The 13,394-nt window shown below is 40.8% G+C and overlaps 2 protein-coding genes and 1 long non-coding RNA gene across 4 annotated transcripts; 1 reads left to right on the forward strand and 2 right to left on the reverse strand.

Moving 5' to 3' along the window:
• Positions 1-30: 30 nt before the first annotated feature.
• Positions 31-738, forward strand: LOC130606663 (scale keratin-like). The gene has a single exon (XM_057423176.1). It carries the CDS (start codon positions 31-33, stop codon positions 736-738), a length of 708 nt encoding a protein of 235 aa, XP_057279159.1.
• Positions 739-2,501: 1,763 nt separating this feature from the next.
• On the reverse strand, positions 2,502-7,346 carry LOC130606757 (uncharacterized). 2 transcript variants are annotated; one of them, XR_008974041.1, is made up of 3 exons: positions 7,257-7,346; positions 6,483-6,660; positions 2,502-2,585 (listed from the first exon to the last, which is right to left on the reverse strand). It is a non-coding gene; the product is annotated as an uncharacterized LOC130606757 (long non-coding RNA). The 2 variants fall into 2 exon arrangements; XR_008974042.1 differs by lacking the exon at positions 2,502-2,585 and adding an exon at positions 4,586-4,618 and having other exon boundaries at positions 6,497-6,660.
• Positions 7,347-8,283: 937 nt separating this feature from the next.
• LOC130606719 (feather keratin 4) lies at positions 8,284-8,968 on the reverse strand. Its single transcript, XM_057423238.1, has one exon. It carries the CDS (start codon positions 8,957-8,959, stop codon positions 8,609-8,611), a length of 351 nt encoding a protein of 116 aa, XP_057279221.1. The 5' UTR covers positions 8,960-8,968; the 3' UTR covers positions 8,284-8,608.
• Between the last annotated feature and the right edge of the window lie 4,426 nt (positions 8,969-13,394).

Below are 13,394 nucleotides of genomic sequence, written 5' to 3' on the forward strand. Positions count from 1 at the left end.
CATTGCAGACTCAGAGCCAACACCAGAAGGATGTCTTACTACAGTGAGTCCTGCCGACCCTGTGAGGTGACCTGCCCTCAGCCCATTGCCGAGAGCTACAATGAGCCCTGTGTGCAGCAGTGTCCCGACTCCAGAGCAGTGATCTTCCCCCCGCCAGCTGTGGTGACACTGCCGGGCCCCATACTCAGCTCTTTTCCTCAGGAGAGCGTGGTGGGATCATCAGGTCCAGCCCTGTTGGGGAGGTCCTTTAGTTCCCAAAGCTCTGGGGGCTATGGGGGCTCTCTGGGTTTGGGGAGCTATGGAGGCTCCCTGGGCTATGGGGGCTCCCGAGGCTATGGGAGCTCCCTGGGCTTGGGGGGCTACAGAGGCTCCTTTGGTTTGGGAGGCTATGGAGGCTCCCTGGGCTTGAGGGGTTATGGAGGTTCCCGGGGCTACGGGAGCTCCTTTGGTCTGGGGGGCTATGGTAGCTCCCTGGGCTATGGGGGCTTCCGGGGCTGTGGGGGCTCCTCTGGTATGGGGGGCTATGGGGGCTCCTTTGGCTTGGGAGGCTATGGAGGCTCACTTGGGTATGGCCATTCCCTAGGTTATGGAGCTGACTTGGGCTATGGGGGCTCCCTGGGCTATGGGGGTCAATACGGGTCCAGTGGCTTTGGCAGCTCTGGCTTCTCCTCCTGTGGCACTGGCATTACCTCCCAGAGGTGGGGCAGGTCCCGCCGTGGGAGCTGCGGGGCTTTCTGAAGTCCACAGGATGGAGCCCAGAACCAGCAATAACCCTGAAGCAAGGATCATGGCACCAGGATGTGGAACAAGTGCCATGGGGACCAGCAGCATGCGTCAGCTGCCCTGGCATGGGTCTTGAGGGGGCTGTGTGTACCCAGCAGCCCACTGCCCTGTGCCACGATGTGCTCTCACTGCATGACTGAGCCCCGGTATCTCCTGCATCCTTCTGTCACTTTGGCTGTCCCGTGTGTCCTGCACAGAGCACTGGTACCAGAGCCTGATACCTGCATCACACTTGTATTCCCCTTGTATTGCCTTGATTCTCTGTGAATGGCTGACTTCTCTTTAGCATTAAATCTCCGTGGTGTTGCATGAGAATTTCTCTAGTTTTTGTTTGCCTTTAGCCTCCTCCAGGAGCAAAAATCCTTGGTATACTGAGTTAATTTAACAATCTGCCCTGCTCAATCACTCTATAAAACGTAGAATGGAAGTTTAATTGGGATCCTTAAGGCATCAGCAGCATTGTGTTAATGAATGTTTGCTTAGCAATTTAACAGTCATTATCTTCAAGGTTCAGAACAGGTGGGGTAATTGTTTTAGCTCTGAGGACTTCTGGTGACACCACAAAGGCCCTCAGCTCACCACTTAATTTAGCAACGAATTCCACCTAATTGCAGCATTCCTTAACTAGCATCCAACAAAAGAATCATACATAGTGGGTTTTGGTTTTTTTCCACTGGTCGATTTTTAAATGTTTTTCCTGGTATTTACCACCATTCTTTGCTATCAGCAAAATCTTCATAATCTAAAAAGTGAGCATGAAAATAATACTAGAGATTGCTAGAATTTTATGAGCTCAAAAATGTTAGAACTCCAAACAATGAAACTATATATTTCCTGTAAGACAACATTAGCTTTCCCACCTCTTTCCCTTCATTGATTGTTAGCCAGGAATTTTAATTTCATATTGTACTTATTGAAGTGTGACTGAAGGAAAATATACCCTGTAAAAGAAGGGGTATTACTCATTGCTTGCATTTATCTATGTTTACCTCCTTCCCTAATTGGTAGGGTAAGAGTTAAATGATGATCTGTCTGTACTGACAATTTATACATAAGCAAATTTCTCCAAGAGAAGGCTCCAAAGAGGAAGAACACTGCAAGATACATATTATGATGCACCATAAATTTAATGAGTAGAATAAAAAAAAATGTACAGCATAAGAAAGCAGTAGGGCTGAATCTGGATAAAACTAATCATCCATTTCAAGGCAATGCTTTACAGCTGGACACCCAACTCCTATATGCAACAATAAAAGTTATGTTTTTCACCTCACTGATAACAGAGAAAGGCATTCAATCAGCAACGCCAAGCTCCAGCAGTCCCAGTAGCTCAGGGGGAAGCTGAGGGTGGTCAGCAAGCATATGGCCATGGTCATGAACTCAGTCCTGCATTCAGATCACACTTGTAAGCTTCTGGTTGTTCCTTTGATTTTTTTCCCCCAGGGCTTTATCAAGGCCCACACCGGTTGTAACGACGGTAAGACCTCCCATAAAGGCCACCTAGACCTGAATAGCCAAGGCTCCCAAGTCCCAAGGAGCTCCCAGAGGAGATGGGGACCCCTCCAGCATTGAGAGCATCCCCTACAGCTGCAGATGCTGAAGATCCCACTGTGGTATTTTGTGGGAAGGAGCTGAGGATGGGTCCAGGCAGGGTCACCACCACAGGAGAGGGCTGGATCACATACGTTGAGTCCTGGCACTGCCTGACACAGGGCTCGTTGCAACTATTCGCCAGTGGGGTTGGGCCACAGGAGGTGGGAGCACACAGGTCATAGCAAGACATGTTTGAAGGGTGGAACTGTCTGTAATACAGGGAAGGAAATAAATACAAGAAAGAAGTTGTAATTATAGTCATGTAAATTAAGCTGCTAAGATGATGGAGCATGCAAGAGACTATATGGCAAATGGAATAATGTGTTTGTCTAAGGTTCAAAGGAGACTTCAATGAAACTCAAACTCCTGTATGCTACGGAGGACAGCTGAAGGGGTAGCTCTACCTGCTCCTGAGCAGTCTTTGATAGCTCATTTTCCACAACACTCTTCCAGGATGTATGCAGCCCTGCAACATGAGGGAAGCAAGGGACAAAACTTATGATCTCCTGTATGATATGGCTAGGAGAAACCTTATTTTCACAGTACCCTGGTGCAAGAAGACATGCTTGCTCAGCACACTTTTGAAAATTTGAGCCTGCTTGTCTGTCTACAGAAAAAGCTCTGAGAAAGCCAAAATCTCTTCACAGATTCTCCCCATTTACTTCTAGCTGCTTAACAATTAACATGCAGAGTTCTGAACATCTTGGAACTGAATGATGCAGAAAGAGGAGTCTGAAGTCCTGTGGCTAGCAATTGCCACCCTTCAAAAATAGCTACCCTCTTTCAGAGAAAGATCTACTAGCAGGTCTCACACACACACACTGATAAAGAGCATGAACCTTAGACTTGCATAAACTGACAAGACCGTGTAAAAATAAAGTGACATGGAGACAACAATTCAGGACATTGAAAGATAGAAAACAGATTCAGACTTACCCTTTCACCAAGGAGAAAAAAGCAGAAGTGGATGGCAGCACTCACTGTGCTGGCTTTTATACTGTTTCCTAGAGTGCCTGAAGACGTGAGACATAATAACATGTAGCTATTTACCAGCTAATTGTTGAAGACTTCTTGTATGCAAAATATTCCCAGATGATGATTTACTTTTTCCTCAATGTTTGTATTTATTGCCTTGATTTAATTTCCTCATCATAATGTATGCATTCCACTGGAGAGGTTTCTTTTATCTTAAGATCTTATGAGCCCAGTTAATTCCTGGTCAGATCAGCTGATTCATCTGAGTTACTAAAGAAATTATTTTGCATCCTAAGGACAGTATATGCAATGTACATAATTTGACACAGATGAATACATGTATTAAAGACATATGTGAACTCCCCTGTGAAATCCCCTTTCCATCTTCTTGGAGAGAAGAAGTTTTTGACACATTCCTTTCTGAAAAGGCCAGAAGTTACCATTTCTGACTATTGGACTGCAGTTTTACCAAATTCCTCTCAAACAACCAGACAGCTGCACAGATTCAGCAATAAGATTGTTACAGACAGCACTTAGTAGAGCTAATTACACTTTTCCAGTCTACAAGGCACTTACTGGGAAATAGATTATTTGGGGGAACATGTTTTACTTTCTTGACTCAGGAGACAGGATGAAAGAGTACAGGCAGTCTGATCTATTCTTTTAATATTAAACTACTACACTTCCATGAGGGAATTTGGGACACAGCTCTTCAATTTGGGAACTGAGTGTCAAAGTCCTTAATCTAAGGAGTCTGCAGTTTTAGCTTTCTTCTTACATCAAACTCCAGGAAAACAATTGAGATCAGATTGAGGATGCATGTGAATTTTAGCTTACTCAGAGACACTGGCACTCAAAGTCTTACACAAGTTTTCCTATGGGGTCATTAAAGATGCCAAACAGTTTTACATTTGCCATTAAATTATAATTTTCCCCTACTGTGTCTTGAACTATTATACAAAATTATATTCCAAATTAATGGTAGCTACTTACAGCAGTTTATAATATTCTTGTTCTTTTTTCATCTTTTGAAAGCAAATAATGTTGTCTTCATTTTGCATGGCCTTAAAGACCTTTGCAATGTACAACAACTCAATTTCTTTTCAAAGACAATCTCTAGATTAAAAAGTAATTATATACAATGCATAAGCAGTCTTTAGGGGAGGGATCAGTATTTGAATCTCACCTGTCGTCTCTTAATGTTTAAATCACTTAGCTAGAGACATGCAAATAATCTCTGAACTGTGAGTATCTTCAAGAAGATCTCCTGGGAAATAAATGCTGACTGTACACTTCTGAAGAACAGAAGTCTTCAAAGTTTACAACATGTTTTCATTAATGGCTCAGATGTGCAAACGAGGCACTATCAGAAAATGTGAAAGTATTGGACACTATTTGAACATTTACAGTTTGTTACCAAGATAACTAACGAACTTCTCAAACTTCCTCACATTGGTGTCACAAACTGCTGTACTTCCATTTTTTACATAAAATACAAGTAAGTCTTTCCACAAAATCATGTTAAAAACCTCATTCCAATCATCAGCTACTGGATGCCCTTAGGTATGTGATTATCTCTACTAGTGACACTGTTGGTTGAAGTTCTCCTATCCCCTGAGATTTACCAGTCTTTCCCCAATGCTCTTGACAATGAACACACAGAGACACACTGCTATGGTACCAAAATGTAAAAAACCATCTTCCTTTATAGGAATAACTACCTATCGACCATAAGAGAAGAATGTGGGTTTGAAAACAAGCTCATCAAAAGGTATGATGATGATAAAATGAATCACAAGTCCTCTTGTGAAGGTGATCATATGTCAAGTTAGCCTGGTTGGCTCAATCTCCTTATCCTAGGAGCAAAAAGCTTTGGGATGTTGTATATTGGAATATTACAAAGAGTAGTGATCCTAACTCTCATAACCACTTATCAGGGATAAAGTTGTACACTCACAACTGAAATGACAAGCCCCTGCTGCTACAGCAGTGGTACTTTCATGGGCCAGTGTAACCAAACTGCTGAAGTGCAGACAAAATTCTCAACCAAATTGAATTTTGACTCCTTCATATTTTGGGAAGGTGGAGTCAGTATGATGGAGCCAGGTATACTGAATGGATGTAAATCAAAAAGATGAAAGAGACACTGTGGATTGTGGTTTTCGTCCAACACCAGGATAAGTCCAGACAATAAACATAAACAGCAAACAAAACCATTTCATTAGTGGGAAAGCAGCCACATGCAAGAAAAAAAAAAAAAGCCCTAATAGATGCAGAACCTGGTTAGTAAATGTGCAAGAAAGTCTCAGATCCTCCAGGCAGCCCAAGAAAGCCTTTGGTCTTCAGAGCCTTTCTGCCTCATACCTCACCCCTGTATACACATCAGACAGTACAATACTGGTTTGAGTTTTACAAAATTCAGTACTGAGATACATTTTCAACATCAACAGTAGTAAATATTTATTATTCTGCAAAAAACATCTCATATTATTCTTTTTCTTATGGGACCAACTTGTCCCAGCTGTTCACTGATAGGTATTAACAGATGTGAGTTTATAAAGTGAGAGAGAGAAGACATAGACTGTTCTTTTGTTCAGAGCATGTGTACTCTATCATGTACTGGGGTTTATGCTGCTGTTTCATTGTTTAATACTATGCTTTATTGACACATGCTGCCTGATTTTGTAGACCCCAGTCTAACATGGTATGACATTTCCAAAGCAAACATGACAGTAACTTGAGAGGTAGCACCTGAGCTTGTCTTGCTTAGAAAGTTCTCTGTAACATTATAATCTAGCTCATATACTGTGGCAGTGTCTAAACCAGTTTCTGATCAACTACAAAATCATACAGAGAAACCTTTTACTTTGGTTCTGTGCTACACTTGTAGCTACAATAAATTTTAACCCAAATTAGGCAGCTCTTTCTGCTACAATTTCTGATCACTTGAGGAACAGGTCCTAACTTTGGAAAGAGTGTACATGCACAGGGCTTAAATCTGCAAAGAGCTTTGAAAGATTTGATTTGAAGAAAGCTTAAGAAGGAACTGCAGAAGGGGATTACAAGAGTAGGAGAATGTACTTTATCATGAGAAATGTCATTCTCTGTCCACCTCTATATGTTAAAAATACCTGTACTGTGCTACCTCAGCCATTATTCTTTCCAGCCATATTGATACTGTGGAATTATAACTTCTCTGCTGTGTTAGATACATAGGTTTAATCCATAAGAGAAACCAATTTTGCAACAACTGCAAATGAGTGATGACTTCTTTGGAATGCATCTCCTTTGATTGAGCAATAGTTTCAGCTGAGATAGAAAAAAAAATGTATTTAATTCAGATCAACCTTCTATTATATTATAATATCAAGTTGCTAAATTTCCATTCTCTTCTGTTGTTTATTAAGAAATTCTAGTCCTTAAACTTAGTAATTCTACAATGGGACTGATGAACCTCCTTTAATTTAGTTCCAGTAATGACTATAGTCAATATAACTTCATTAACATCTTTCCCTGGTTTTAATTACAGTTCAACATCTGTCTGTACAGACACAGACAAAGACTCCAAGAAAGAAGTTTTAGAGATATCAGGCTGTGAGTTGTATGGGCTGACAGGATATTGAGTCATCCAGAGCCTTCAGGCAGAGCTTTTCAAACCTTCTTCCTGTAAAGACCAAAGCTCCTGGTCTCTAAACACCACCTTTATTACAACACAGCCAACCAAAGCAATGCCTGATAAAGTACAGATCTACCAGACACAACAAATAGGAGTCAGTTTATAAAGACACACTAAGAAAGGCTTAGAACTTCAAACCTTTTCATCTTTCTCCCAGACCTGCTCCCAGGCCAGCAAATTTCAAAGACCAATTCCACATAGCCTTCTCTTCCTTCTGTCTGAGACTTACCAGGGCCTGATCTCAGATGCCAAGAGGTGCCGCACCCATCAGAAAGCTCTAAGCTCCATTCAGAAGAGTGTTCCAGCTTACTGCATCTCCCCCAACACCTCTGCCGTGAGCAATCTCAGCTGTGCTCAGGAAAAGCATAATCTCTCCCTCCTTTTAAAGGAGTCTTCCAAAGTACCACAGATAGGATAAAGAAAACCACAATCATCTTCTATGTTGCTCAGGTAATAGTACATATATCCTATTTGTGCAACAAGCTGAGGAGTGGATGTAGTGCTTCAGAAGAAGGTTTATCTCTATAATTTTGAGCGTTCCTAGTAAATTTTCATACTGTATCCATCTATCCTCTTTTTTTTTTACAAGGATACTCTCATCTATTACATCTACGGAAGGATAAGCAGAAACAGTAATCCCCTCAGTGAGCTTTTCACTGAATTTCCCCCTTCTCAAATCAGCTTATTGTTCCATTCTCATCCCCAAAGACATTATTCTCAAACCAAACATATTCTTATAAAGCAAGAATATTGAAACAGTTAAAGGGCCTTTTTCCATCATCATGGTACTGTAGGTAGAGGGTCTTTAAAGTGTAACAAAAGAAGCTTCCTTAGTTTAAAATTTCCTGCTTATGCAACAACAGGAGGCACACCTATTACAGGTGACCATCATCACTTTCCAGGCTTTGATAAATTGTCTCAGGCTTGCTTTAGCACATACAGACAACAGAAAATCTTCTTCCACAGCTGCAGTCTGACTCGTTCTCCTTTGGCAATGGGTATGAAGTTATGTGCACAGTGTTTTCTGGAACTGGTGACTTGTAAAGGGACTTGGTTCAGTACAGACAAGCTGGAAAAGGGGCTGGGAAAAGAAAGAAGTACAGGACAACTCAGGTTATGATGCAGCACAAATTTAATGAGGCTGAGGAATGGAAGGAAGCAATGTAAAGCATAAGGAATACATTTCCATGGTCCACTAAGGACAGTACCCACTCATCCCTCTCACAATGACACACTCAGCAAAATGAGATCTTCCTTCTTCTTTGTTTAAGTGAATTGTACTAATTCAGCCATGCAAAACAATTTCAAATAATTACATATTTTCTAGTCATTTTCAATTACAAAAAAAAAAAAAAAAAAGCACGAGAGAGCAAGACTTTTGATCAGAAATGTAAAGTAAAGCATAACAAAAGTAAGACAAGCATAGGCCTGATTTTAGGAGATGCCAAGCTCCCACAGCTCCATAAACTTCAGGCTGTGGGCATCTAACGCTGCATCTGAAAACCATGGCCATGAGCTCAGTCCTGTGTCGAGTTGTGCTTCAGCGTTCCTGGTCATTTCTTCCTGCTTGCTCCTCACGCTTTAGCACGGCCCGTAGAAGCCACTGCGGTAGGTGTTGTAGCGACGGTAGGGCCGGCTGTACCCACTGCCCAGGCCTGGATAGCCAAAGCTCCCTAATCCCAAGGAGCTCCCAGAGGAGATGGGTACCCCTCCAGCACTGAGAGCACTCCCAACAGCAGCAGATGCTGAGGATCCCACTGTGGTGTTCTGGGGGAAAGAGCTGAGGATGGGTCCAGGCAGGGTCACCACCACAGGAGAGGGCTGGATCACCACTGTTGAGTCCTGGCACTGCCTGACACAGGGCTCGTTGCAGCTATTTGCCAATGGGGTTGGGCCACAGGAGGTGGGGGGGCACAGGTCGTAGCAGGACATGTCTGAGGGATGGAGGTAAATCTGAAACACAAAAGAAGGAAGAAATGCGATACAAGAATTTAAATCAAACTGTATTTGTACAGCTTGAATTCTCTGATAAGGGAAGTTTATCACAAACAAGATGATATTTGACAGGGTTGATCTTGTATTTTCTCTAAGGAGACCTCTCTTGGAGGTCCCTTTGCCAAGTTTTAGAAAGTGGAAAATAGAAGCTTAGGCACTTAAAATTTGTTCTATATGAAATAGAAACAGGCAGCTGAATCCAGGAACACTTCTGGTTTTGTGTATTGTTAATATTAAAATCATTAGCAGACCTTACATGTTACAGTGCAAATCTGTATGCAGTTGTTTGGAGGATTGAGAAGGTCACTCCTTGCTTACAGAACTAAGAATTGAGTTTCAAAGGCAGGCATGGGCTCTATGTGGAGAGCTGACAATCCATGACTACCAGTATTGGCCACTATTCCAGTGTTTTTCTGATGTGACCTTATCTGGATTCTCCACAGACCAGCACACTACTCTGAACAGACCCAAGAATTCACTACAGATATTTTATGTTCAGCTGCAGGACTTGAAAACTTGTTTGTTTCCCAAAGTTGAATAAATACACCTAACTGTCTAACTTGTAGTTAATCACCCCATTCAATGATTTTTATAACTGACCACCAACAAAAAACTTCCTCTTTCATACTACAACATTTGGGATGAAAAACTACAAAATCATCAGGGCAACAGCTCAACATATAAAGAGAGAAGAAATGGGTTCAGACTTACCCTGTTCACCAAGGCAAAGAAGGCAAGAGAAATAGGTGGAAGAGCCTTGAGTTGCTCAGGTTTTTATACTGAGGCCCAGGTTGCCCAACAACTTAGGGCATTCTTTGTGCATGAAGTTATTTATGAGCCACTACTGATTACATGTTTTTTTGCCTTAGTATTTGTGTGTATTAGTGCTCCACTTCCTTATCTTGTGGCATGAATATCTGACCACAAGTCTCTTTCATCTTAAAATATTCTGGGCCAAGTTAATTTCTCCAAACACTAGAATGATTAATTCAGAAGGATTTATTCTGCCTTCAAAACCCTTTTGGATCTGCTTGGTGTCATTAAAGAAGATTAATCTTAATTTACATAATACAGTCCCTTGTACACTTCTCTGCAAGGTAAATACTGTTGGAAACCACGAAGAATTTCAGCTTTTGGAAGTCAGCCCATGAGCACTTGTAGTCTGGGGATTCAAGCTGCTTTTAGAGAAAAGAGAGATTGAATTTTGCAGAAAATAGCTAGGAACAATGCAGTTTTCACCCAACTCCAGCCCCAAAATTAGAGAAGAAGCACAAGTACAAAAGGGAGGGACACTGAAGGACCCTGTCAGAATCAGAAGAAACTGAAATGTTATGGCTGTGTACAAAGGCTGAGATATACCTAGAAAAACACACCAGATACAGTTTCTTTGTCATGGAAGGAGAAACAAAAAAGAGTATTAGAAGTCCAGTCTAATGAGATAATATCAAGTGATAGCACTTCTGTGAAAGAGTCTGTCTCTAATTCTGGGCCTAACCACTTAGGAGTTCTTTACAGAATTCACAAATCCACTTTTATTCTTATCTCAGATCTCAAAATATCAGCAACTGGCTTTACGTTAACTTCCACATGCATAAATACGTTGTATTGTTTGGTGACGCTTGTTCTCAAGGAAGAGTTCTGCAAAAGATAAGAATTTCCAAAAGTCAGCTGTGAAGGCAGACATCACATACATGAATTCTTCCTTTCCTAGTGCAGCATTCATTTCTCCAGCTATGCTGCAATATTCAGTACAGATATATTGTAGACCAATGGCACCAGCTGGAGAACTATAAAAAGTATAGAAAGTGTCAATAACTTCTTCACTTGTAGTCAATTTTTCTGTCACTTTGCAGCAGTCTTTGGATTGCACAATGAAATTGAGCCTTTTGGGGAGTGTGGGGGGATGCAGGATAAATAATAAGTGAGTAAAATACATAAACAATCCAACACACAGAGATTAGTACTGAAATTTCTGCTCTCCTAGCACTTGAACTACTGAGACATGTAAATCATCTTTAAGTTAGGAGTGTCTTTATAAAGATCCCCTGGGAAGAGAAACTTGTTTGGCTTGGTCATAGGCTCCTGAGAACTTCAAAGTTTATCAGAAGCTTTTATTAAAGTGCTAAGCATGCAAAAGATCATATGTGCAAATTGAAGATACGTGACCCATATTTGAATTCTTATATCACTGCTATAATAATATATTATTAAGATTTGAGAGTGCAGGTCAGTTATTGGGTTCTAAAATTAATGTCACTGTTCCTAGCTGCAGGAATTAAAGTATTTTATTTTTAATTAAAGAAATAGTTCAAGGTTTAGTTTAAACCATCTCCTATTTCAAGGAGATTCACAGATAAATTGGCCTAAGTTTTTCTATCTTCACCAACCCTCTCCATTCCTTAGTATTTCTCTGTATTCTAAGAGGTAGGCAGCTCCTCTTCTCCAGGCTGAACAGCCCTAATGTTCTCAGCCTGTCTCCATACAGGAAGTGCTCCGGCCCCTGACCATCCTCGTGGCCTCCTCTGGACTTGCTCCAACAGTTCCATGTCCTTCTTATGTTGAGGACATCAGAATTAGACACAGTGCTCCAAGGGAGAGTCTCAGACTATAAGTTTAAAATAAAAAAGGCCTAGCAACATTTTAAGAGCTGTCTACAGCCTTCCTTGGGAAAAAAAAAAAAAAATTATTTTTCTAACTCCAACCAATTTAGTATACAAATTTAGTATACAGGCTGAAATGACTTAATGGCCCCATCTTTGAGGTGAATTCAAGTGAGTGAATCAGAAGTTCACAGGGGTTTTTGTATGATCAAGGACAGACCTATATATTCAGATTATAATTATAATTCTTTGCATAATGTGAGAACATCCTCCTGAGACAACAGAGGGTGACGAAATGTCTGAACAAAAAACCTTAATCAGAATGGAACTGGAAGCTGACTCCAGTAATGGCCCCAGGCACAAAAGTGACCCCAAATGTGTGCATGGAGAAAAAAACACACAGAAAATGGATATTTCAAAGAAATTAAGAGCACCATCTGCAATCAATTTTTTTTTTTTTTTTTTTAATTAGCTTATATAAAGAAATTGATGCCTCGGAGGCTTTGAGAAGTTGAACTAATCTGAAAAAGTTCTGGCAACTCAGAGCTCTCCTTTCTCTCACCATTCACAATGGATCTGATAATTCTTGCTTTTATCTTAAAACTCATTCTTAGCTAATTGTATTAATATAGGTGCTTGTTGACCACATTAGGAGCAATCTGCGTGTCCTACACACCATTTGAAGTTCACAGAATAATCCATAGCACCTGCTTCCAGGTGACTGAGGGTGAAATCTGCTTAATGCCCTCATGGTGTTAGCAATTTCTGGCTTATTGCTTAAAACAGAAGATGTATCTGTAGCATAAGGTTGTTCAACTTAGTCAGACCGGATGCCTGTGCCCGGCACTGCTATTTTTTGTGCAACCCACCACTTGGTATTTGCTATAATTTGTTATTTAGCCCAGGCAGATGAGTGGCACTGCTGTATGTGTAATCTCAGATGCCTTTTGGTGTAGGCAAAGCCTATGTTTTGGGCTTTGCAGATTCAGCTTCTGCTGCTCAGAGAATTTCCCTCAGGGCAAAGGTGTTCAAATATGGGTAGATATGTAGTCCTTGAGTCCATACATTAGCATATCTATTTTCATTGTTAATGTTATTCAAATACTGCTATGAACAACTTTCAAATTACTAAAGTTTGAGGTTTGGTTTTGCATCTGACTGTGGTCTGATAAATTTCATCAATTTACATTACAATTTCCCTTTTTGACAAAAAAACTACTGTGTACAGATCTGTGGGGTATTTCTGCAAAGAATCGGGTGTAGCATGGTCATTAGGCTGGAATTCAATGGGAACAGTAAAAGAAAACAACAACAAAAATTAATTTACCTTGGAGAGAAGAAATTATTTACTCTCCAGAACCACTGCAAAACACTACTCCCCAACTGGGTGGCCTTTAGTTATTACTTAAATATATTTGAAATGGAGATTTTCATTATATTTCAGATTGTAAGAGTGCAATCAGTATTTCTCTACCCAAGGTCCTATAAGTCAGACATGTTCCTTGCAGAATGATGTCTTGGTGCCACACAGGCTAATGAATGTGTTCTTGTAATCCATCACCTCAGAGCAAGGGATTGCCAATAAATATTGATATAAAACCTTTTCACCAGGCATTACTTCACCAAGCATTAGATGAGACATTGATTAGGTGCATTTTTATACAATTAGATTCCAGGTCCCTGATTTTACATTTACTTGCATTAGTCATTTAGGAAGGAAAAGATCACAGACTTCTTGTTTGGAGCTGCAGACCCAGGACTAACACACATCC

The sequence above is a fragment of the Pezoporus wallicus genome, unplaced genomic scaffold (genome assembly GCF_028554395.1).
Source record: "Pezoporus wallicus isolate ANWC-B61680 ecotype Strahan unplaced genomic scaffold, APGP_CSIRO_Pwel_v1 scaffold_8441, whole genome shotgun sequence".
Classification (NCBI taxonomy): domain Eukaryota; kingdom Metazoa; phylum Chordata; class Aves; order Psittaciformes; family Psittacidae; genus Pezoporus; species Pezoporus wallicus.

Coding starts and splice junctions, on each gene's coding strand:
- LOC130606663 (XM_057423176.1), top strand. CDS start 31: ATGTCTTACTACAGTGAGTCCTGCCGACCCTGTGAGGTGACCTGCCCT.
- LOC130606719 (XM_057423238.1), bottom strand. CDS start 8,959: ATGTCCTGCTACGACCTGTGCCCCCCCACCTCCTGTGGCCCAACCCCA.